Source organism: Polypterus senegalus, chromosome 8, assembly GCF_016835505.1.
Source record: "Polypterus senegalus isolate Bchr_013 chromosome 8, ASM1683550v1, whole genome shotgun sequence".
Classification (NCBI taxonomy): domain Eukaryota; kingdom Metazoa; phylum Chordata; class Cladistia; order Polypteriformes; family Polypteridae; genus Polypterus; species Polypterus senegalus.
In genome coordinates, this window is record NC_053161.1 from 28,599,791 (window position 1) to 28,625,898 (window position 26,108).

At 37.6% G+C, this 26,108-nt stretch overlaps 1 protein-coding gene across 2 annotated transcripts in view; it reads left to right on the forward strand.

Moving 5' to 3' along the window:
* Window positions 1-26,108, forward strand: part of gxylt1b (glucoside xylosyltransferase 1b) — a 128,150-nt gene that overhangs the window by 47,198 nt on the left and 54,844 nt on the right. Inside the window, exons 2-4 of one of the 2 annotated variants that reach the window (XM_039760904.1) lie at window positions 1,605-1,697; window positions 18,595-18,790; window positions 19,189-19,320. In XM_039760904.1, the coding sequence (XP_039616838.1) occupies window positions 1,605-1,697; window positions 18,595-18,790; window positions 19,189-19,320 (421 nt within the window). The remainder of the gene's footprint in view (window positions 1-1,604; window positions 1,698-18,594; window positions 18,791-19,188; window positions 19,321-26,108) is intronic. The other variant, XM_039760905.1, reaches the window with a different exon arrangement.

Below are 26,108 nucleotides of genomic sequence, written 5' to 3' on the forward strand. Positions count from 1 at the left end.
GTTAGAGTTGGCGGGCGGGGCTCTGTCAAGTGTATTCCATGGTCTTAGGGTTGGCGGGCATGGCTCTCTGTCTTGCTTTCTCTGTCTTGCGTGGCCTTAGTGATTTATATACATATATAGATTATGAGTTGTGACTATTGACAATTGAGTATAGAATGGTTATGTAGTGTCATCCATTCTACAAAGTGCTCCTGATCTTGGCATACGAGATTCAAGGAGTGCTGAGAAGATGTGAAAAACAATGCCAGAAGTGGATCATCCATCATGACAATGCCCCAAGCCATGATGCATCCAGTGTTCGTGACTTACTGGCCAAAAAAATCAATTACCAAATTAGATCATACACCCTATTGACCTCACTTTAACTTTCCATTACTTGGCAAAGGAACTTTAAGAGTATTCTAAAAACAGAGCTCCAATTATGTTTTTCCAGCAGCGTCTTCTAACTAAACACATAACTGCAGAAGAAGATTACTTCGAAGGTGGCGGCAGCTTCTAGTGCACAGGTCCGCACACATTTTCTAGAGATTCACTCTGAGAATTAATTGATCATGCAAATGAAGCATTTTTTGCTGTTATGGGGCTTAAATGTGACACAACCAGTTATTAAGGGTATGGTGGCAACTATTTTCTTGCACAGTTCAATTTAGTTTTTTTAACACATTTGGTCATTTAATAAATGACATTAGTAAATCAGAGAAATGTGTTTTAGTTCACTAAGGAGCCCTTTTATCTAATATCAGATTTTAGTTGAAGACAAGGAGCAATAGTAAGCACTATGTCTTTGTGCAACTTAAATGGAATACACTGAGCTTAGATACCAGCCAGAAGTTTCCTTTGTGAACAGTGATCTTCACAACAGTAATTTTAGCCTCCTAAGGTAAAGGAGCATTACTCTGTCTGGGAAGGCATTGATTGTACTTTCGTGTTTTCCTTTCTACAAAGAAATTTTCAAAATTACAGTATGTTAGACACCCTTTAATAAAATTTCTACATATTATGCTGTCTTGGTTAATCCCGTGTCATTTTGGACAAACGGCAATTTTACTAATTTAGGCAGTATTCAAAATAAATTAGAAAGGGAGTTACAGTAATTCCTTTGGTGGTGATATAGCTCTCAAGTACAGTAGAAAAATTATTTGTCTGCAGTATTTTATTGCAAGTAATGATTTATTATCTGCATCCCAAACATTTGTCTCCATAGATACTGGAGAATCTAATTGGACTAATTTAATAAGTGAATCAAGGGTATATGATTGCCTATCTAGGAGTGGCTCCCACCTTTTAAAACAGGTCATTGTTGATGGTCTTAATAATAACTTTTTAAACTACTTGGCTGGTCCTTCTGTACTTTTCATCTCTACTTAAGCTTTTTTAATATAAGTTGTCAAAAGTTTTATCAGATCTTGGGTATACAGTAATACGATAATTAGCCATAGTTTGTTTTTTGATCTTTAAATGGGTGAGGTGCTGGACCTCTGTGCTTATTTCGCTTGAAATATGTGTTAAAGGCCTTTCCAGACATATTTGTTTGTAGTAGAGACTGACGCTTAAAGTGTTTTCTATATTTTTATGCCTAGCTTGTTTTTGTCTTATTCTGTCAGGTGTATGAATTTGTCAGTGTCTTTCTGGAATCCCTATTGGAGGCTGCCCTCTGGTGTTTGTGGATTGAACTGCTTTTGGGAATCTGCTTTTAGGTAGGACTGGCATAATAACAGAGAGGCATTTATGCGTGGCTCTTCTGACAGAAGACCCTTATTAACTTAATTTATATTGCATGATTTTAAATTGGGGAGACTGATTTTATTTTTTTAAAGAAAGTAAATAATTGTTAAAGTAGCAAATAATTAAGACTACCTTTCCCGTCTGTATTTACAATTCTATACTGACTTATGGGTGCAGGGTAATAAGATGATTTAAAAAAAAACTGTATATTATAAATATGATGTTTAAATGTGTGCAGTATTTTCAGATTAGCTGTATAACAAATGATTATAGTAGTAAATCATGTACTTTCTGAGTTTATTGTCCATGCCAAAACAATTCGAGTACTGTGTTCAGTTTGTAGTATTGTTAATTATGTCCTGTATTACTCAATAATCTGAATGTGTGGATTATTGTTATGAAATTAATTTTTAATAAATTGAATAACAATAATTATATGGTTGCTTTTCAATGCCATTCTTCCCGGAGGCTGCTTTTATAATGTTCAATTAATTCTTATATATTGTTCACTGAGAACATATTGAGAGAATTTGCACATGTTTACAACTTTATTCTTATTAGAAAAAATTAAGTCATTCAATTAGGGCTGCCAAATTATACCAAAATTAGGGTTCTGACACTAATATTAAAAGTAAGTAATTTTTTGAATATATTCAAGTATAAGTTCTAAGATCTAAGTAAATATGCATATTTGTAATTGTATGCTTTTTTTTTTTTTTTTTTGCTGTTTTTCTTGTGGTGCATTTTATTTTACTTGTGCAGTGATGCTCCTCCACAAAAAGGGATTTTCCGTGCATGGAAAGTGACATGATCAAAGAGAAAAATGTAACCAGGACACTTGCATATAATGCATTTATGTAATCCATACAAAATCCCTCACGATTACTTAGGTTAATCATACTTGTTAATTTAGTCCTTCTCCTGCCCTCTGCTCCACTGTGTGTCTTTCTGCTGGTGCAGAAGATGTGAAACCTATGCTAATCTGTATTCTATACATGTGGCACGGTGAGTCTATTTACGTTTCACAAAAGGAGACACTGTAAGTACAAAATGTTGCACTGTAATGATCTTTAAGTATTCCCACCTCCATTATATTTTTTGTTTGGCATACACAGTGTTCTCCCCAGAAATTTTTTCCAGCCAGGTGGCAGGAAAAAGTAGCCGGGTGGGGCGGGATGGGGAAATTTGGTGGTGAGGAAAATTTAAATGTGCACTATTTTTATTTGTTAATTATTATTATTTTCCAATGCTCAATATGACTTCTTTTTGTAAGGTTTGACACAGAATATTTTTATTAAATTTAAGAAGTATCAAATTCAGGATCTGGCAACCCTAACAAAAATTTTAAATAACAATTGTTATGACACGTCAAGAGGCACAAGTATTGTCGCTGTCAGGAAGAAAAGTAAAAACAATGAAAAAAAGTATAGGAAACCTAATGAAGAAAAATTTTTAAAATATGCAAAAGGTGTCTTCAGTTAAATGTTTCTTCCAAGAGGCCCAGTTGTCTGCAGCTTTCCCATAATCAAAGTCCCCAGGATCTGGGCCCTCCATGGAGATCATAATGACATTTAGTGTGCTTTCATTCATGCGATTTCTCAAACATGTCTTGATCCTTTTAACACTAGAATTACCAGAGCCTACGAAAAAACTCGTAATTCCGTCCCACCTTAAATCGCTTCTTAAATCCCTTCACACCTCCGCCAGCGCCCTTTGTCTTCTAAATGTGCTGATAAAGAGAAGCTAGGAGCAGCCGGCTATTCCATCCCCCCACCAATTTAGAACGTGCACGAACTTCTCTCAGCTCATGCCTTGATTGAGTATCTGGGAGTGAAGTGAAGTTTTAGAGTGGAAATAATAGATCGTTATTTGAAACACACGCATTTCATGTCTGTTCCGTTTCTACAGTAATCTGTGTCAACACATTGTTAAAACAGAAACGTTTTTTATATTCTAGTAGTAGATGACAAAATGTAGGCATAAACTATATAATGTATGAAGCCTGAAGTCCAAATAGCAAAGAAACATTTTCACAAGAATAACACAATTGCGCTTTTATTCAAAAATATAAGTGCAGAAACAAAAAGCCGCCTTAACATGGGACATTGACAGCCATTGATTGTAACTGCCTCTGTGGTTCAATAGAATCAGTTTTCGCTTGGGAATCAAAAGGTCGCGAGTTCGATCCTGCGTCTCTCCGTTTTGAGAAGTAAACTGCTCTTAGTCTTACTAATTTAGAATAAAAGCATACATTTGATTTCAGTCTGTAACAGCCGGTGCAATTTATGATCCTTGTAAAGGTTAGCCTTTTTTTAAAATTCACTTTTCATTCTCTCAGTCGCGTTCAGAATCAATCCATACAACCCCATCTGACACGGCTGTTTTCACTAAAAACGCGCTATAGCTCTGCAGTGTACCACGATGCATACTAACGCCCCCCAAGGAAAGAATGGTAAAAAGCAGTTACTTAGGCGCTATATGCAATAATCAGACACTCCCCATCTGCCCGTGTGATTTCTATTACACACCTGAAAGAAGCGACAATACATGTGAAAATATAATCACACTAATGCAATATTATTTGAAAACGAACAGCGTCAGATCAGGTGTGAATTTATGCAGGAACTGGAAATTCTCTGATGCGGGACCTTCCCCCAGGGAAGAAAGTACAGTGTCAGGTGCTCATTCAGTGTAATAGGAACTATAGCACAGAGAGGTGTGTGCACGGCAACAAGTACACGTGTCGTAAATGTAGGAAGGACGGTCCTTGGGAGTGTGGGAACTGTTAATATTTGAATGTGATGATTTTATATAGCACGAAATGAAAATCAGCACTTCTTAGCATTGCACCATGCAAGCTGTCGTATCAATCGCCTACTGTATCTTGCTTTCTTTTTTCTTCGGTTATACAGGTAGTCTTGAATACAAGTGCACTTGTTTTGTTTGCGAAATAAAGTGTCTGCGTGCACTTTTCGTGGCATTACACGTGTCTGATGATTGCATATAGCGCAGAAGTTACTGCTCTTTACCATTCTCTCCTCTGCATGCCCTGGAGTAGAAAAGAAACAGAATACAGACGCACTATAGCTCTGCGTTGTACCACGATGCATACTAACGCACCCCCAGGGTTCTGACAAAAAGACGCTGGCGAAGCTGCCTTTTTTTGTATCTCACCATCACTTGATTTTCTTTTTATTCAGTTTTATTGAGTGTTCCTGCCAGTCCCCCGCATGTTGCTGTATGCTGAATATTTTCACATGTATTGTCTCTTTCTTTCAGGTGTGTAATAGAAACCACAGCATAGAGAGAAGTGTGTACATTGCTTCTTACAGGATAATGCGATGTTTAAAGTGCACTTTTGTTATACTTTTACACCAATATATGTTCCTGTGTTTAAACGACACGGGCAGATGGGGAGTGTCTGATTATTGCATATAGCGCCAAAGTTACTGCTCTTTACCATTCTGTCCTCTGCATGTCCTGGAGTACAAAAGAAACAGCATACAGCAATATGCGGGGACTGGTAGGAACACTCAATAAAACTGAATAAAATGAAAAGCAAGTGACGGTGAGATACGAAGAAGGCAGTTTCGCCAGCGTTTGTGTGTCAGAACCTGGTTGGTGGGTCGGGGGGTTTGGGGGGCGTTAGTATGCATCGTGGTGCACTGCAGAGCTGTAGCGCGTCTTTAGTGAAAACAGCCGTGTCAGATGGGGTTGTATGGATTGATTCTGAACGCGACTGAGAGAATGAAAAGTGAATTTAAAATAAAAAAAAAAAAAAGGCTAACCCTTACAAGGATCATAAATTGCACCGGCTGTTACAGACTGAAATCAAATGTATGCTTTTATTCTAAAATAGTAAGACTAAGAGCAGTTTACTTCTCAAAACGGAGAGACGCAGGATCGAACTCGCGACCTTTTGATTCTCAAGCGGGAACTGATTCTATTGAACCACAGAGGCAGTTACAATAAATGGCTGTCAATGTCGCTTGTTAAGGCGGCTTTTTGTTTCTGTAGTTATATTTTTGAATAAAAGCGCAATTGTGTTATTCTTGTGAAAACGTTTCTTTGCTATTTGGACTTCAGGCTTCATACATTATATAGTTTATGCCTACATTTTGTCATCTACTACTAGAATATAAAAAACGTTTCTGTTTTAACAATGTGTTGACACAGATTACTGTAGAAACGGAACAGACATGAAATGCGTGTGTTTCAAATAACGATCTATTATTTCCACTCTACAACTCCACTTCACTCCCAGATACTCAATCAAGGCATGAGCAAGTTCGTGCACGTTCTAAATTGGTGGGGGGATGGAATAGCCGGCTGCTCCTAGCTTCTCTTTATCAACACATTTAGAAGATAAGGGCGCTGGCGGAGAGGTGTGAAGGGATTTAAGAAGTTGATTTAAGGTGGGACGGAATTACGAGTTTTTTCGTAGGCTCTGGTAATTCTAGTGTTAAGGACTGAAAAACCCCCTTTTACATTCAGCTATGCTCACTGGGATCACTAGCCCAATATGAGCTAGTTTGGCTAAATTTGGAAATGACTCGTAGAGCTCTGATATCGTTGCCATTTTTAGTCATTTTTAGTCAAACAGTCAAAATCTGTTTTGGACTGAAGTCTCTGTATGGTCGACTTCTGATCATTTTTGACACAACTGTCCATTCTTGCCTGCTACTTTCAAATTTTAAAGGGCTAAATTTTTAGAGGGCTACCATTTTTGTAGTAATGATCGAGAAGAATTTCAGCAGACTTGCTTGAATCGTGAGTTTCTGCATTGAAAACTTTTGAAAAGCTGGAAATAATTGGCATGTCAGGGAATCTTGCATCTAGGTGCTTGACAACTGTCTCTAGGTATTTATCATATATTGAAGTTTTGAATGACATTACATCACTCTGTGTATAAACAATGCAGAGATCTGACCATTCCTCTGCCAAACAATGATGAAGGCTTTGAAAAGATTTCCCAGGAGTGTCTTTCAACTCCATGATGTACAATTTTGTGGGGAGCAAAATTGGCTCAATTTCAGTAAGATTGACCCCTTGCCTTTGCCCAGCCTTAGATAGTTTGGGCAACAAAAGTAATACGTCTGAAAGCATCATCAGAGAGGAAACAAAATTGTACGTTTTAATACACCTGCTTAATCCTTTAGCTGTGATGTCATTTCGTTCAGTGGCCTCTCTTTCCAGCACAGCTGTGACACTTATCGTACACCGTCGTAGTGACTGTACTGCAAAGTCTTCAGGCAGTCATCTAGTGTCACTGGCCAGATTCAGCTCAATCTGGGGAATGTTCAGAGTATTTTGGATTTCTGTTAAAAACCAGCCATCTTAACTGAAGAGTTTTGGAAGAAATAGAACAGCTGCCTTAAGATGTCATTCAGTTTTGTTAAATAAGATACAGAAGCTGCTGCTTGGGCACTTGCAAGGGCCAGTTGGCGGTTTACACAGTGGCAGTTGACCAAGAGTCCAGATGTTTTATCTTTAAGCAGTTTTGACACACCTTTCTGTTTCCCAATCACAATAGCTGTTCCATTTGACCTTAGTCCAACCAGATTAGAGTGTCCATAGTCTCACTCAGTGGGTTGGTTATAGTCTCTGCTTTGCCATCAATCATATTGCAGATTGATACAAAACTAATTCTGACCTCTTAAGTGACCTGTTTAATGTAAATAATTAATTGTTTTACAACCAAGATGTCTGTGGTTTCATCACACACAATACTGAAAACATTTTCAGCGTGTATATTTTTCAGTATGTTAGACTTTATTTCTGATGCTGATGCTTTGACCGATTCCAGTTTGATGTAGTACACGCTTTCCTAAAAGGTCAGCAGAAGACTCAATGTGCGTTTTACTTTTTTCATGGTCCAGCAAGCTTTCTTTTCGAATTCTTGTTTATGGCACATTTACCCAAAGTAACCCCTCCTTGGGGGGTGTTGGTTTGAATATTTCAAGCACAATGAGCACCACACACCATTTCCTTTGACCATTAGCCAATCAAAGCTTTAAACCATTGTTTGTTTATGATGGATAAGCGGTGCTTAGATTTATCAATTGGCAGAGTGTGTGCTGATGAGATTTCCCGTGATGGACCAGCTTCTGCAATGTCCTTATCTGAAATTGCCACATCAGGAGTTGATGCCGCACCTTCATTAGTTTGTGGCGTCTCTTTTCTGAAATAACTGAGTGTTGTTTTCTGAACACTTCTTTTGCTCGTGTTGGTAAAATGTTTGGAAAAAATTAAAAGTACCTATGAATAAGACTTTTGAGTGGGAAAGTGAGAGCCTGTTGGATATTCAGTGCACTATGGCAGGGAAAGATATGAACATAAAAAGGAATGGCAGATGAGTCACTTAAACAAAACCCTCAGCAATTCAGTGACAAAACTTTTGCTCAGGACATAGTGTGTGCTGCAAGGGTTTCTGCACACTTTTTGCAATATGGACGTAGGTCCAAATATGAGCAAATATAATAACGTTGGATGGGGTCACTTGCGCTTGTGTGGGGGTGGGGGTGGGGGTGGGTATTGTGGGTGTGGGAGTGTGTGGGCGCGCCTGTGTGTATATCTCTCTGCACAGGGAATGCACAGGAAGAGACTGAACACGTGCTGTGTGGCCCCGTGCATGCGCACTTCACCAGAAGACACACACACACGGACACTGGACGCACACAAGGGTTTTATTAAAGAGGATATACACTCACCTAAAGGATTATTAGGAACACCTGTTCAATTTCTCATTAATGCTATTATCTAATCAACCAATCACATGGCAGTTGCTTCAATGCATTTACGGGTGTGGTCCTGGTCAAGACAATCTCCTGAACTCCAAACTGTATGTCAGAATGGGAAAGAAAGGTGATTTAAGCAATTTTGAGCGTGGCATGTTTGTTGGTGCTAGACGGGCCGGTCTGAGTATTTCACAATCTGCTCAGTTACTGGGATTTTCACGCACAACCATTTCTAGGGTTTACAAAGAATGGTGTGAAAAGGGAAAAACATCCAGTATGCAGCAGTCCTTTGGGCGGAAAATGCCTTGTTGATGCTAGAGGTCAGAGGAGAATGGGCCGACTGATTCAAGCTGATAGAAGAGCAACTTTGACTGAAATAACCACTCGTTACAACCGAGGTACGCAGCAAAGCATTTGTGAAGCCACAACACGCACAACCTTGAGGCGGATGGGCTACAACAGCAGAAGACCCCACCGGGTACCACTCATCTCCACTACAAATAGGAAAAAGAGGCTACAATTTGCACAAGCTCACCAAAATTGGACAGTTGAAGACTGGAAAAATGTTGCCTGGTCTGATGAGTATCAATTTCTGTTGAGACCTTCAAATGGTAGAGTCAGAATTTGGCGTAAACAGAATGAGAACATGGATCCATCATGCCTTTTTACCACTGTGCAGGCTGGTGGTGGTGGTGTAATGGTGTGGGGCATGTTTTCTTGGCACACTTTAGGCCCCATAGTGCCAATTGGGCATCGTTTAAATGCCACGGGCTACCTGAGCATTGTTTCTGACCATGTCCATCCCTTCATGACCACCATGTACCCATCCTCTGATGGCTACTTCCAGCAGGATAATGCACCATGTCACAATGTTCCTTTAATTTTTTTGAGCAGTTTATATATATATATATATATATATATATATATATATATATATATATATATATATATATATATATATACACATACACATACATATATATATATATATATGTGTGTATATATATATATATATATATATATATATAAACTGCTCAAAAAATTAAAGGAACACTTTAAAAAACACATCAGATCTCAATGGGATAAAGAAATCCTCCTGGATATCTATACTGATATAGACTGGGTAATGTGTTAGGAGCGAAAGGATGCCACATCGTTTGATGGAAATGAAAATGATCAACCTACAGAGCCCTGAATTCAAAGACGCCCCAAAATCAGAGTGAAAAATTATGTGGCAGGCTAGTCCATTTTGGCAAAATTTAATTGCAGCAACTCAAAATTGTACGCAGCACTTTGTATGGCCCCTGTGTTCTTGTATACATGCCTGACAACATCGGTGCATGCTTCTAATGAGATGACAGATGGTGTTGTGGGGATCTCCTCCCAGATCTGGACCAGGGCATCACTGAGTTCCTGGACAGTCTGAGGTGCAACCTGGTGGCATTGGATGGACCAAAACATAATGTCCCAGAGGTGTTCTATTGGATTTAGGTCAGGAAAGTGTGGTGGCCAGTCAATGGTATCAATTCCTTCATCCTCCAGGAACTGCCTGCATACTCTCACCACATGAGGCCAGGAATTGTCGTGCATCAGGAGCCACTGTACCAGCATAGGGTCTGACAATGGGTCCAAGGATTTCATCCTGATACCTAATGGCAGCCAAGGTGCCTTTGTCAAGCCTGTAGCGGTCTGTGTGACCCTCCATGGATATGCCTCCCCAGACAATCATTAACCCACTACCAAACTGCTCATGCTGAATGATGTTACAGGCAGCATAATGTTCTCCATGGCTTCTCCAGACCCTTTCACTTCTGTCACGTGCTCAGGGTGAACCTGCTCTCATCTGTAAAAAGCACAGGGCACCAGTGGTGCATCTGCTAATTCTGGTATTCTATGGCGAATGCCAATCGAGCTGCATGCTGCTGGGCAGTGAGCTCAGGGCCCATTAGAGGACATGGGGCCCTTGGGTCACCCTCATGAAGTCTTTCTGGTTGTTTGGTCAGAGACATTCACACCAGTGGCCTGCTGGAGGTCATTTTGTAGGGCTCTGGCAGTGCTCATCCTGTTCCTCCTTGCCCAAAGGAGCAGATACTGGTCCTGCTGATGGGTTATGGACCTTCTATGGCCCTCTCCAGTTCTCCTAGAGTAACTGCTTGTCTCCTAGAATCTGATCCATGCCCTTGAGACTGTGCAGGGAGACACAGCAAACCTTCTGGCAATGACACGTATTGATGTGCCATCCTGGAGAAGTTGGACTACCTGTGCAACCTCTGTAGGGTCCAGGTATCGCCTCATGCTACCAGTAGTGACACTGACTGTAGCCAAATGCAAAACTAGTGAAGAAACAGTCAGAAAAGATGAGGAGGGAAAAATGTCAGTGGCCTCCACCTGTTAAACCATTCCTGTTTTGGGGGTCATCTCATTGTTGCCCCTCTAGTGCATCTGTTGTTAATTTCATTAACACCACAGCAGCTGAAACTGATTAACAACCCCCTCTGCTACTTAACTGACCAGATTAATATCCCATAAGTTTCATTGACTTTATGCTATACCAGTAACGGCGTACTGCATTATAACGTGCAGTGAAAACACTTGACTTTAGCATTCCTAGTTTTCATTCTTTTTCTGTCTTTACCAATTGTTTGCTCAGAGGTCGATGCACTTGCTGTTTCCTGAGCAGTTCTTATTTTCTCCACCCTAGAGGCCCACCACTTCCCTTCTTTTTGCGTTAAAACTGATTAAGTTAGGTTTTGTGTTGCAATTACTTAGTACATTTTCTTTAATTTTTTACTTTAGCTGGCACTTAAGTCTTCAATCTGCCTCAAGAATGATTAGCGAAGGTGGTAGGGAATGAGAACAGTGCCCATACGCATATACAGTATATATTGGTTTTCTATGTACTGAACAAGAACACAGACTGCACTGACACTGAGAGCAGAGATGTCACTTCCTGATGACCTTTTTCTGATATCTGACAGGTTGTTCCACTAGTCTTTTTTATTTTATCAGTCCTCGCCCGCCCACCTCCACATCCTTTTTGCTTGTGAACTGCCGCTCCATCCCCGCTGTTAGCATGTACAGCCCCCTCTCGCCCATACTCTTTGCTGCTGTATTAAGCTGCTACGCCCCTGCTATTACTATGTACAGCCCCCTCTCGAAAGCCCACCTCCCCATACTTTTTGCTTGTGAAGTCCACTGCGCTTCGTCTCCACCATTAGCTTGTTCAGCATTGAGTGATTGGCAATACTGTATCCCGCTTTGCACCTCTCCCATTTGTGATCCTGCTTCTAAAGTGTTTGCCCACCTGACCAATCGTCCCTTGCCATCACTGCAGATCTTTAATCTGCCTGTGCAATGTCATGCAAAATGACAGCTGGGTGCTCAACTAAATTAACCAGGCGGCGCGCCCGGCTAAAAGATGCTAGGAAGAACACTGCATACAGTAAACTTTCATTAACAAAAAGGCAGTTATTTCCCGTTATGTTTAATGAAAACGGAAACCAGCTTTTGTTTTTTGCACTGAATACTTCACGGTTTTACGAGAGCAAATTAGAGATCTTTAGGTTTGAGAGCGAGATGGAACAGATCAGGAGCAAAACAATACTTTAAGGGCACTTTTACAAGGCTTTTTTAAAAGAGTATCGTTAGTATAAATGTTAACCAAAAAGCAGAGCCGTGCTGTAGAAAAATCTGTCCAAACTAACAATTAAAAATAGTAAAAATGCTGATCATGGAAGTGATGTGCAAAACACATGCAGAATTTAAAAGTATTGCAGAGTAGTGTGTCTGATGTAAAACCAAATCGAAATTAGTGCATGGTTAAAAGAAAAGGGCATTCTTTCACAATCAAATGTCTGCCATTGTCTTTGAATAAGAATTTTTTTTATATAGATTCAAGTTAAATATGAATTGTAATGTTCGTTCTGACAGCCCTTCTTTCAATATTAACATATATAGACAAGAAAAGTCCGGTGGCTTACGTAAAAAGTCATGAAAACTCAAAATCATGTTAAGAAGTGAGATATGGCAGTGGAGGAAACAAGAACAAAAATCCATTTTACAGTATTCTTGGAAAAAAATCAAACACTTGGTTGTCCGGCTACCTGGCCATCCTGCTCTCCAGTACCTTTAATAATTTCATAAACACACACTTCAGTGTACAACTATATTATGTGAAGTAAAATAAGATGGTATGATTTTTGTTTTGGTATCCATTGAATCCTAAAATTTCCAGGTAGTTGAATGTTTCATTCCATGTACAGGAAAGTGGCTTTGAAAGTTGGCAGTGGTACCAAGTGACATTTCATTATCAAAAAGAAAATTTAAAAAAAGGTAATTATCAGAATACAATTTTCAAGCTTTTATTTTTGAGCAAATAAATAAATCACCTTGTTCCATATGAACCACCTGATTGCAAACTTTAATCAGGTAATAATACATCACTAATTTATTAAACCTGGAGTCCAAAGGGGCATCTCTTATTTTAGCATATACACCTATAGTCTGAGGGTCCAGCTGATAAAGGGTGATATCCCCCAGTAATTTTATGGGTTTTTTTTTTGGTAAAAAAATAAATAAACATGTCTACATAAAATTAAGCAGAGAGGATGGTTTAGAGGGGGCATGAAACTACAGTGCCTTCCATAATGTTTGGATCAATGACACATCTTTGCTTGATTTACTCCTCTGCTCCACAGTTTAAAATTACAAATCAAACAGTTCAGACGTGATTTAAAGTGCCCAATGCAGACTATAATTTAAGGATATTTGCATACATTTCTGTCACACCATGTAGAAATAACAACACTTTTTCTACATGGTTTCCCCATTTTAGAGCACAACAATGTTTGGAAATAAATAATGCTTGGGATAAGCATTAGACATTTAGCACGATGTCATTTGGTAGAGTTAAGATTTTCTGAGAACAGTTTGAAATGTTTAAGCAATATTTATTCCATCACATGTATAAAATACAATGGTGCTTACATATTTTAGGAATTATTTAGCTTTGTACTTGATTAATAAATTGTTAAGTTGAATCCAGGGTATATTAACTATTTGCAAACTTGTTTAGAAAAGTGTATTGTTAATGGTGGAGCTCATTTTAAAAATGTTATTAAAAATATTTTAAGAAAAGGTTAATAAGCTGCATCAATTATTTCATTTTTGGAGTACTTCATTCCATATCCAGCATGTGTCAAATGATTAATTTAAATAACCTTTCATACTATACTTTCAAAACTCCTTATATCCTCACCCTGAGACTTTTTTTTATGCTTTTCTCAGTCTTACACTAAGTATTTCAACTAGCAGTGATATACCTCAGAAACCTACACCCGGTTTTGAATGTAGTTGTTTTAGGGTCATGTTCTGTATGTGTTTACTTGTGTTTCTTCCAGGTGCTCTGGTGTCTTCCTACAGTTCAATGAATCGTGGGATAGTTGGATTGACAAAGCTAAACTTGTCGTAGTGTGTTTTTGTATATGTCTGTGTGGTTCACCCTGCAAATGCACTGGCGACCTTTTCAGGGGTTCCTGCCTTGCACCCTATGCTTGCTGGTGCAGGCACCAGCTGACCAATGACCTTGCTCAGTAAAAGCATCTTTGGGTGGAGGGAAAATGGTTTTAACTATGCATTTGTTTCTCAGTTTTCTCTCTATATATTTTTGTGTGAGCAATAAGCTTAAATGGAACCAAAAAAATCACTTTTTTAATAATATGGCCATTGTTATTTGTCTTGTTATAACTCATTATTAAGTTATTATGATAATAATTATCATCTTGTGTCCCAGTACTTTACTGATTTTCTTATTTGGGTTCTCAGATTATAAAGTGTAACAACTTTTGCACTAGTGAATTTAGAGAGAGGCCACTGCTTGTAGCAAGACAGTGAGGCATGCTGTGGACTTAGTGTGGGACAGTCACCTTTACCATCCCTCCCATTTGATGCACTTTAGATTCTGCCATGAACAAACTATGTTCTCTTCAACATGCGGCAGATTCAGTGGGGCACTGCAAAGTTTGGCACACTGCAGAATTTAAAGGGAAACAGTTGCTTGTTATAAAATAGGGTGGCAAGCAACTGTGTGTAACAACATGCACAACACATTTTTGTGTGGCACACAGGGTAGGCTTGCGATAGTTTTATTGGTGATGGTGGTTTTAGTGGAAATTGGTTGTTGGAGTTATCCGTTATTTGTTTCAGAAAGCTGTTGTTGATATCGAAGTCAAAATTTTAGTATGGAGCCACAGTATATATACTGCTTGCCTTGGCATATACAAGTGCAAATTGCATCTTTTACTAATGAAAGAGATCGGATAACATGGAAAAATATGATTTACTTGAAAGAAGACACCTTTGGGTACTTAAAACTACAGTCATTGCTTTTGATTGACTTGTACATTTATTGCAATATACATATCTATACTAATAAAAGGCAAAGCCCTCACTGACTGACTGACTCACTGACTCACTCACTCACTGATTCATCACTAATTCTTCCCGTGTAGGTAGAAGGCTGAAATTTGGCAGGCTCATTCCTAACAGCTTACTTACAAAGGTTGGGCAGGTTTCATTTTGAAATTCTGCGCGTAATGGTCATAACTGGAAGCTATTTTTCTACATATACTGTAATGGAGTTGAGCTCGAAAGCCGGGGTGGGGGGCGGAGTTTCACGTGACATCATCACGCCTCTCACGTAATCACGTGAACTGACTGTCAACGCAGTACGTAGAAAACCAGGAAGAGCTCCAAAAAGCGCTGAAGAAAATATGCATTATATAATTCAGAAGGCAGCGAAACAAGAAGCGAGCGAGTGACATATACAACTATATTCATGAGTGCTGCTACTTCAGAAACAAAGCACGGTGTAAACCTAAAGTTTAAATTAAGTTCATAGACAGGCTGCCGCTGGCGTTTGTCATGCCCACGGGTAATGCGGGATACAAGTTTAATGAGAGGACACAGGATATAAACGAAAGTTTTGGTCACCTTGTAACTAAGCTAAAATTGTAGGTGAAGGGGTGTGCTTATGCAAATTCCGAGAGACTGTGTTTGTGGGGGATTGACAGTTAAGGCGGGTGGGGGAGTCGCGTCATCATCTCCCCTCCCATTTACCTCATTTCGCTCTGAGCTGTGCTCCGCAGCTAACGCAGTGTTACGACTTTGTGACGCTTCCACCAAATACTCACAGAAAAGTCCACAAGTTAATACACACACTGTGTCTAGAGTTTCTCCACACTGAATCCTCCAGGCACTACTTACAAAAGGTTACATTGACAATCCTGTTATTTTTAAAATGTTTCCTTTTCTTAGCACAAGGACAGCTGAGAAGCTTCGATGCATGTGCTCCATAACGTGTTAAAAAATCACGCATTTAATCACAAGCAAAGGGGAACTTCTGTCAATGCATGATTTCCTGGCACACCGATTACATTGATCAGCGCTTCCTGATTCATTTTACCCTTGCACCCCCTTGGTTTGAGAAGAAGTATGAAAAAATATGAGGTTAACACAGAAAAACAGATCACCAATTGAAGCTTTATGAATAATCGATTTGCCATCAATAATTGTTTTGGTAAAGCCATACTCAGTGTAATCCTCCTTCCATTTTATCATTTTTCCGCCACTAGCCATGATTAAATGAACGGTAAAAAAGTAAGAACGAAGCGAAGGTGATTTATTCAGGCAGGCAACGGCTCAATAGCTCAAATTTGGATATAAGTAGGTTCTATTTAGTCGCCAGAAATATCTTTGTTAGGAATGGAAGTTGAATTTAGTCTTTAAATTTCTATGGTAAAGAAAAAGTTATGCAATAATGACTAAATTTAACTATATAAAGTCAAAAGTTTTATATATAAAGTCATTCCCGAATATATAAAGTCAAACCTTGATTATATAAAGTCACTGTCGGAATAAATAAAGTCAAAACTTGAATATATAAAGTCAGTACTTGTTTCTGAATATATAAAGTCAGCGCTGGAATATATAAAGTCAAAACTTAAATATATAAAGTCAGCGTTGGAATATATAAAGTCAGCGTTGGAATATATAAAGTCAGCGCTGGAATATCCATCCATTTCCCAACACGTTGAATCCGACCACAGGATCACAGGGGTCTGCTGGAGACAATCCCAGCCAACACTGGGCGCAAGGCAGGAACCAATCCTGGGCAGGACACATGCATCATTTTCAAAACATTAACCGAACAGTGTTTTTTTAAATTTATTTTTCTGAATACGTTTTTGTTAACTTAGTTCAGTTCAGAGTCGTTTCAATCAATAGAGTTTGACTTTCACTTTATATATTCAGGAGTGAGTTTATATACTCCGATGTTGACTTTATATAATCAGGAATGACTTTATAAATTTCGATGCTGACTTTATATATTCAGGTTTTGACTTTATATATTCCAGCGATGACTTTATATATTCAACTTTTGACTTTATATATTCTGACGCCGACTTTATATATTCACAAAATCAATTTATTTGCCTGTTTGGCACCCCATAGTATATATATATATATATGTGTGTGTGTGTGTGTGTGTGTATATATATATACTTCTCCGCTGCCAAGCGTGGGTATTTTGCTATACATATATATATATATATATATATATATATATATATATATATATATATATATATATATAAAGAGAGAGAGAGAGAGATATATATACATATATATAGAGATACATATATATAGAGATATGACAACAACACTCATATCAAAGACAAAACAATTACATTAACAATCATGTTACATTATTTTAAAAATTTTTCCTGTTCTTTTTTTATAACTTCTTTAACACACTACTTCTCCGCTGCGAAGCGCGGGTATTCTGCTAGTTTATAATATTGCAGAGTCCCACCGATCAGACACCTCATGCACAAGTGGCTGCATAAATAGAACATGAGTGTGGTTCTAACCTTGTATTTGTTTGGCCAGATAGAGCAACTTTGTCCTTATGCTTGAGAGGATTTTATTAATTAAGGTTGGGAGCATGCACTAAAAATGGAATGTTTTGTTTTGATATGCTTTACATTGTGTTTTTATGGTTTTCTCATTTTCTGTCTCTCCTGTGGCAAACATCTTTCTTAGTTGTCTTTTAGTTCTCTTGCATTAATTATTGGTGCTATTTTTTATGATAATTAGAATATGTATAGAAGCTTTTGAGTGAATTTTTTTAGATAGTATTTTTTATTTTATTTTGTCTTACAAGAAGAATCGTGATCAGTTTGAAATTCTATTTAGTACTGTCCCAAAAGAAAGTTATTTCCCAGCTGAAAAACCTAAAGAAGTTACAAACACAATTTTGGCTATATATTCTTTACCCTAATTGTGAATTTCCCCTTAGGATTAATAAAGTATCGATCTATCTATCGATCAGTGTGTTTTTCCCCACCCTGCTTCTAGAAGATGCTGTTAGTAAGTCTGTGAACATTTCAATGTTCTGGTTAATTGTTCTGTTTGGTCTAGATATTTGTACTTAAGGATTTTAAAAGGGCATTTATAAAAGCCAACTTTAGTTTATTTACCAAGCAGAAAAATATTTTATCTTATTTCTTCATTTACTTCACTCTTTGAATTATTTGTCCACTAGGTGTCACACTTAGCCTTTGACAGAAGGGTCTGGAAATATCATTGCATCGTTTCAGGATTAGGGCACCCATATTTCAGAACAGATTTATTTAAATTCATTTTTCAGCACTTACATTGGTGCTACTTTAATTCAGGTATCTTTTTCATGTATATGTACACAGCTGAATGACATTCATCCTAACGCTTAAGAAAGCACCTAGGAAATGTTGAAGCTTTTTGCCCATATGTTCCCCATAAACTAGATATCTAAAACTCTTCCTGACTCTGTGAACCTTCTGCTAAGCTTCTTATGGTTCTGTTGCCTGTTAATTTTAAACTTTCTTGCCAACCACTGCAGTAAATTGTTTGTCTGCTTGTGTATACATATATGAATCTTTGTTTGTGAGGCACCTTTGATAAAAGCTTTTGTTTAATATTAAAAAAATGACCATGAGGAGAGACAATTATTCAAGGAATAGTAAGTTTATTACCATAAAAGCAAACAGTAGGTCACAGACATTTGACACTTTATCATTTTTCTTTGCTACAGATTCATCATAAGACGTCCTAACTCATCAGATTCTGTGAAAGAGCTAGCTGAAGCAATGCACCTAGCCGTTGTTGCATGTGGAGACAGGCTAGAGGAAACAATGACAATGATCAAGTCTGCAGTGATATTTAGCATAAAGTTTCTTGAATTTCACATATTTGCTGAACATGAACTTCACCTTAAATTTCAAGAAACAGTAAGTCATAGTTTTTTGTTGTTTAAATGTATTTTATGCTTTATTATTGCTTAGTAAATGTTCAGTTCATTACTGATACTTGTGCAGTGTAATTAAATTAGATCTCTGACCAGTTTTATATTGTAATATATCTTTCATTTTTTAAGACATTACATACCTTTAACTATTGTCCAGGAATATGTTTGCTAACTAGTTCAACTTGTGAATCTCACATTGTGACTGAGTGAACATATTCTTTGTATCATAAACACATAATGGGTAATAAAATGTTCATTTGTTAAGGTCTGATGAAACAGTTTATATGGAAAGCATATTTAGGATCTATGATGTGAACATACAAAACACATCATGACTTTGAAATACTGAATAATAATTTAGGTTTTGTTTTTCCTTTACAGCTTAATACTTGGCCCTTGCAATATCATTCAAAGTTTAATTACAAATTATATAATATAACATTTCCTAGTGAGAATGCTGCTGAATGGAAGAAGCTGTTTAAACCATGTGCATCCCAAAGACTTTTTCTACCCGTAAGTTTTCTATATGCTTTAGTGTTACCTAAAATAAATCCAATATGTATTTTTTTTTCTACTTACACTGCAGCTGCATTGAGCTTTATATAAATAATTATTGTAAGTAGGTACTAATAAATCATTTCACTTGTCCTTTTTGGCTGCTCAAATACAGTATGATTTGTTGATTGGTTGATATTCAATCTTGAGCATTAAAGTTAAGTAATCATTTTTTCTTTATAACAGTTTTAGTTGAACGTTTTTAGTATGCTTTTCATCATTCTATTTGTTAAACCTTTCCTGAGGGGGTGCAGCTTGTCTTTAAATCCCACCAGTATTATTTGGTAACAAGTATTTGGGAACAACTAAAGCAGCATCTGACCAGTATGACATTTACACTGTACCGAGTTGATCATATTTCTGAAATGAGTGTAGAATTTCTTAGCTAACACCTTGACTTTTTCTGTGGCATGTACTGGGTGCCTGCCATACCCATGCTTTGTGTAGAGGAGGTCACTGCCTTTTTGCAGTGGTAATCAGCTTTTGTAGCTATTCTGCTTATTCCAAAGTGAAATAAGTACAGAAAAATACCAAAAGTACTAAGATTGTTTGTAAAAATCATGATAAAACTAGTCACTTTTAAAGAATCTTCCCCCACTGCAGTACCACCTTAATTAGTTATTAATCAGTGGCCGGCATCATTTAGTTAACATGACAAGATGTTAATAGCAACCTTAATAGGTTTTTTTCTGCAGACTGTCCCTTACATAGAAGTCAGTTTTTGGTATTAATTTTCACACCAATTTAATTGGATGACTTTAAATTCTTGATGCTCTGTATTGGAAATTTATGGCAGTGTATTTTGTTTTCTTTAAACAAATCCACATTTTAAAGTATCCCTTAATGTTTGCTTTGTAAATGTTCAATGTAATGTAATTGTTTTGTCACTTTTGTGAATGATAAGTGTTGCTGTCATATATATATATATATATATATATATATATATATATATATATATATATATATATATATATATATATATATATATACATACATACATACACACACCTAAAGGATTATTAAGAACACCCGTTTCTCATTAATGCAATTATCTAATCAACCAATCACATGGCAGTTGCTTCAGTGCATTTAGGGGTGTGGTCCTGGTCAAGACAATCTCCTGAACTCCAAACTGAATGTCAGAATGGGAGAGAAAGGTGATTTAAGCAATTTTGAGCCTGGCATGGTAGTTGGTGCCAGACGGGCCGGTCTGAGTATTTCACAATCTGCTCAGTTACTGGGATTTTCACACAACCATTTCTAGGGTTTACAAAGAATGGTGTGAAAAGGGAAAAACATCCAGTATCGCGGCAGTCCTGTGGGCGAAAATGCCTTGTTAATGCTAGAGGTCAGAGGAGAATGGGCCGACTGATTCAAGCTGATAGAAGAGCAACTTTGACTGAAATAACCACTCGTTACAACCGAGGTATGCAGCAAAGCATTTGTGAAGCCACAACATACACAACCTTGAGGCAGATGGGCTACAACAGCAAAAGACCCCACCGGGTACCACTCATCTCCACTACAAATAGGAAAAAGAGGCTACAATTTGCACAAGCTCACCAAAATTGGACAGTTGAAGACTGGAAAAATGTTGCCTGGTCTGATGAGTCTCGATTTCTGTTGAGACACTCAAATGGCAGAGTCAGAATTTGGCGTAAACAGAATGAGAACATGGATCCATCATGCCTTTTTACCACTGTGCAGGCTGGTGGTGGTGGTGTAATGGTGTGGGGGATGTTTTCTTGGCACACTTTAGGCCCCTTAGTGCCAATTGGGCATTGTTTAAATGCCACGGGCTAACTGAGAATTGTTTCTGACCATGTCCGTCCCTTCATGACCACCATGTACCCATCCTCTGATGGCTACTTCTAGCAGGATAATGCACCATGTCACAAAGCTCGAATCATTTCAAATTGGTTTCTTGAACACGACAATGAGTTCACTCTACTAAAATGGCCCCCACAGTCACCAGATCTCAACCCAATAGAGCATCTTTGGGATGTGGTGGAACGGGAGCTTCGTGCCCTGGAAACACCGTATTAGTATGGTGTTCCTAATAATCCTTTAGGTGAGTGTACATATCCATACATATATACATATATAACACACACACACACACACACATGTATACATACATACATACACACACACATATATATATATACTAATAAAAGGCAAAGCCCTCACTCACTCACTCACTCACTGACTCATCACTAATTCTCCAAGTTGCCGTGTAGGTGGAAGGCTGAAATTTGGCAGGCTTATTCCTTACAGCTTACTTACAAAAGTTGGGCAGGTTTTTATTTCGAAATTCTACGCATAAGGGTCATAACTGGAAGCTATTTTTCCCCATATAATGTAATGGAGTCTTGAGTTGGAGATGGCGTGGGGGGAGTTTAGTGTGACATCATCACGCCTCCTACGTAAGTACGTAGAGAACAAGGAAGAACTCCAAGCACAAAACGCCATTTCACAATTGAGAAGGCAGAAAAACATTATGAAGCAAATGATGCATATGCGGAAACAAAGCACGGCGTGAACCGTAAGTTTATATTAAATTAAGTTCATAGACAGGCTGCCACTAGCGTTTGTAATTTAGTGCCTGCCCATATAAGGCCGTCCATCAGCGGCAATCCAATACAAACACTGCGGTAAATGTTCACGGGTGAAGGACTGTGCTTATGCAGAGGAAGATGAGATGGTCAGGGTGGTGTTTGGCACAAACTCATTGAAACTGCGAGAGAAACTTTTAAGTGCCGGGTCTTAGCTGACATTACGAGATGGCACCAGTACAGCTGGGAACCTTCGATGCAAGAACACCAAGCGGCTCCGTGAACTGGCGCAATGCGCAGACAAAAGCAACAGTTCCAAAGAGTGCTGAACAAAACCGAATTACACAATTGAGAAGGCAGCAAAAAAATATAAGGCGTCTTATACATACAATCATATTCATAAGTGCAGCTACTGCGGAAACAAAGCACACGGTGGAAAAAGTGAATGTCCTGCTAAAGGAAGACAGTGTAAAAAAACCCGTGCATGCAGTTTGTCACATCACAGATAAAAGGAAGGCGAGCTGTTTATTGATGCAGTAAGGAACTAATCGATGAATGAAACCTCTTATCTTTACAGCGATTGACAAACACGGAATGTAACTTGAACACATCCTACAAATACGAGCCTGATTGAAAGAAATAATGATAATCAAATCCTTGATGACAGCAACATTCAATAACACTCACAAAACAATTACTGTATATTGACAATCATGTTACGTTATTTTTAAAATGTTCCCTTTTCTTTTCATAACTTCTACTTCTCCACTGCGTACGGGTATATATATATAAATGTATATATATACCCGATCTACAATACATACTTTAGCATAGACAAGCCACTGCGCTGTGGCTAATTGTAGAGTCTTAAGCCTCTAACGCCGACATTGAGGTTGATTCGAGAGGGTGTACTGACTATGTGCGCGCTACCTGATTCATTTTACCTTCGCATCTCCTTGGTTTGGGGCGTATGAAAAATATTAGGTTAGCAGAATCATGTTACGTTATTTTAAAATTTTCCCTTTCTTAGCACAAGCACAGCTGAGAAGCTTCGATGCATGTACTCCATAGCAGCGTTAAAAATAGCGCATTTAATCACACTTTCAATTCAAGCAAGCGGGAACTTTTGTCAATGCATGATTTCCTGGTACATCCATTACACTGATGCACACATCACAGCTACAAAAATGTTAGAGTCGGAATAAAGCGCGTTCCTCGACTGATCATTTCGACTACCAGCGAAGCCTTGATAAAAGCATGGTTTTGTGCACACTGAAAAGCAAGCAAAATTAGATGCATTACAGAAAGCGGACTTTGTGGCTCTTACTGGGGATCATTGGACTTCCGTGACCGTTAGTAATTCTAAATACATCTAATTACAAAATGTTCAATGATCACACTGTTTTAGCCTAATGTACAAAATAATTTTGGCTAATGTTACTCAGAGTTTAAAGAGTAAGCTGGTCAAATTACCTTTTATGTTTCTGACTTATTTTTTAAGAAGAAAACTGCACTTTATGTTGAAATTTTGGTTATTATTATTTAAAGACAATACTATTCTGAAAATGTACTTAAAGTACTTAAACTACCACTTTATTTTTAAGTCTGCCCAATTTTAACCAGGGATGATATTTTTGTTTCTGTTTTGAATTCAAATGCAGTTTAAAGCTTTTTCAGAAATTAAAACAGCTTCAGTTTACAATATTCATGTCCATGTCTATTATTTGATTCTGTAAGCCCACTAAAACCGTTTTAAATTAAAAAAAAACATTTGCGATTTGGGGCAAATTCGTGTCGATTACATACGATTAATCAAGATTAATTCTTACACAGCCTCTAATTAATTGGATTAATTTTTTAATCGAGTTCCACCTAATATATATATATGTAGATATATATATATATATGTAGATTTGTATATATACAGTGGTGTGAAAAACTATTTGCCCCCTTCCTGATTTCTTATTCTTTTGCATGTTTGTCACACAAAATGTTTCTGATCATCAAACACATTTAACCATTAGTCAAATATAACACAAGTAAACACAAAATGCAGTTTTAAATGATGGTTTTATTATTTAGGGAGAAAAAATCCAAACCTACATGGCCCTGTGTGAAAAAGTAATTGCCCCTTGTTCAAAAATAACCTAACTGTGGTGTATCACACCTGAGTTCAATTTCCGTAGCCACCCCAGGCCTGATTACTGCCACACCTGTTTCAATCAAGAAATCACTTAAATAGGAGCTGCCTGACACAGAGAAGTAGACCAAAAGCACCTCAAAAGCTAGACATCATGCCAAGATCCAAAGAAATTCAGGAACAAATGAGAACAGAAGTAATTGAGATCTATCAGTCTGGTAAAGGTTATAAAGCCATTTCTAAAGCTTTGGGACTCCAGCGAACCACAGTGAGAGCCATTATCCACAAATGGCAAAAACATGGAACAGTGGTGAACCTTCCAGGAGTGGCGGCCGACCAAAATTACCCCAAGGCGCAGGCGACTCATCCGAGAGGTCACAAAGACCCCAGGACAACGTCTAAGAACTGCAGGCCTCACTTGCCTCAATTAAGGTCAGTGTTCACGACTCCACCATAAGAAAGAGACTGGGCAAAAACAGCCTGCATGGCAGATTTCCAAGGCATAAACCACTGTTAAGGAAAAGAACATTAGGGCTCGTCTCAATTTTGCTAAGAAACATCTCAATGATTGCCAAGACTTTTGGGAAAATACCTTGTGGACTGATGAGACAAAAGTTGAACTTTTGGAAGGCAAATGTCCGTTACATCTGGCGTAAAAGGAACACAGCATTTCAGAAAAAGAACATCATACCAACAGTAAAATATGGTGGTGGTAGTGTGATGGTCTGGGGTTGTTTTGCTACTTCAGGACCTGGAAGGCTTGCTGTGATAGATGGAACCATGAATTCTACTGTCTACCAAAAATCCTGAAGGAGAATGTCCGGCCATCTGTTCGTCAACTCAAGCTGAAGCGATCTTGGGTGCTGCAACAGGACAATGACCCAAAACACACCAGCAAATCCACCTCTGAATGGCTGAAGAAAAACAAAATGAAGACTTTGGAGTGGCCTAGTCAAAGTCCTGACCTGAATCCAATTGAGATGCTATGGCATGACCTTAAAAAGGCGGTTCATGCTAGAAAACCCTCAAATAAAGCTGAATTACAACAATTCTGCAAAGATGAGTGGGCCAAAATTCCTCCAGAGCGCTGTAAAAGACTCATTGCAAGTTATCGCAAACACTTGATTGCAGTTATTGGTGCTAAGGGTGGCCCAACCAGTTATTAGGTTCAGGGGGCAATTACTTTTTCACACAGGGCCATGTAGGTTTGGATTTTTTCTCCCTAAATAATAAAACCATCATTTAAAACTGTATTTTGTGTTTACTTGTGTTATATTTGACTAATGGTTAAATGTGTTTGATGATCAGAAACATTTTGTGTGACAAACATGCAAAAGAATAAGAAATCAGGAAGGGGGCAAATAGTTTTTCACACCACTGTATGTGTATATACAGTATATATGTAGATATGTATATGTTGTATATACAGTATGTACAGTATATATGTGTGTGTGTGTATATATACAGTATGTGTATATATGTATATGTATATATATGTATGTGTGTATATGTATATATATAACTGTATATATATGTGTATATATATATATTTATATATATGTTTATATGTATATATATGTTTATATATGTGTCTGTGTGTGTATATATGTATATGTATATATATGTATATATATATATATATATATATATATATACCAACAACACTCATGACAATGACAAAACAATTACATTGTCAATCATGTTACGTTATTATTAAAATGTTTCCTTTTCTTTTTACTTCTCAGCTGCCAATGCAGGTATTTTGCTATATATATATATATATATATATATATATATATATATATATATATAATATAAATAGATAGATATGACAACAACACTCATATCAATAACAAAACAATTACATTAACAATCATCTTACGTTATTTTTAAAATGTTTGCTTTTCTTTTCATAACTTCTTTAACACACTACTTCTCCATCTGAAGCTGAGCATTCTTCTATATATATATATATATATATATATATATATATATATATATATATATATATATATATATCCACATATATATAAATATATACATATCTACAT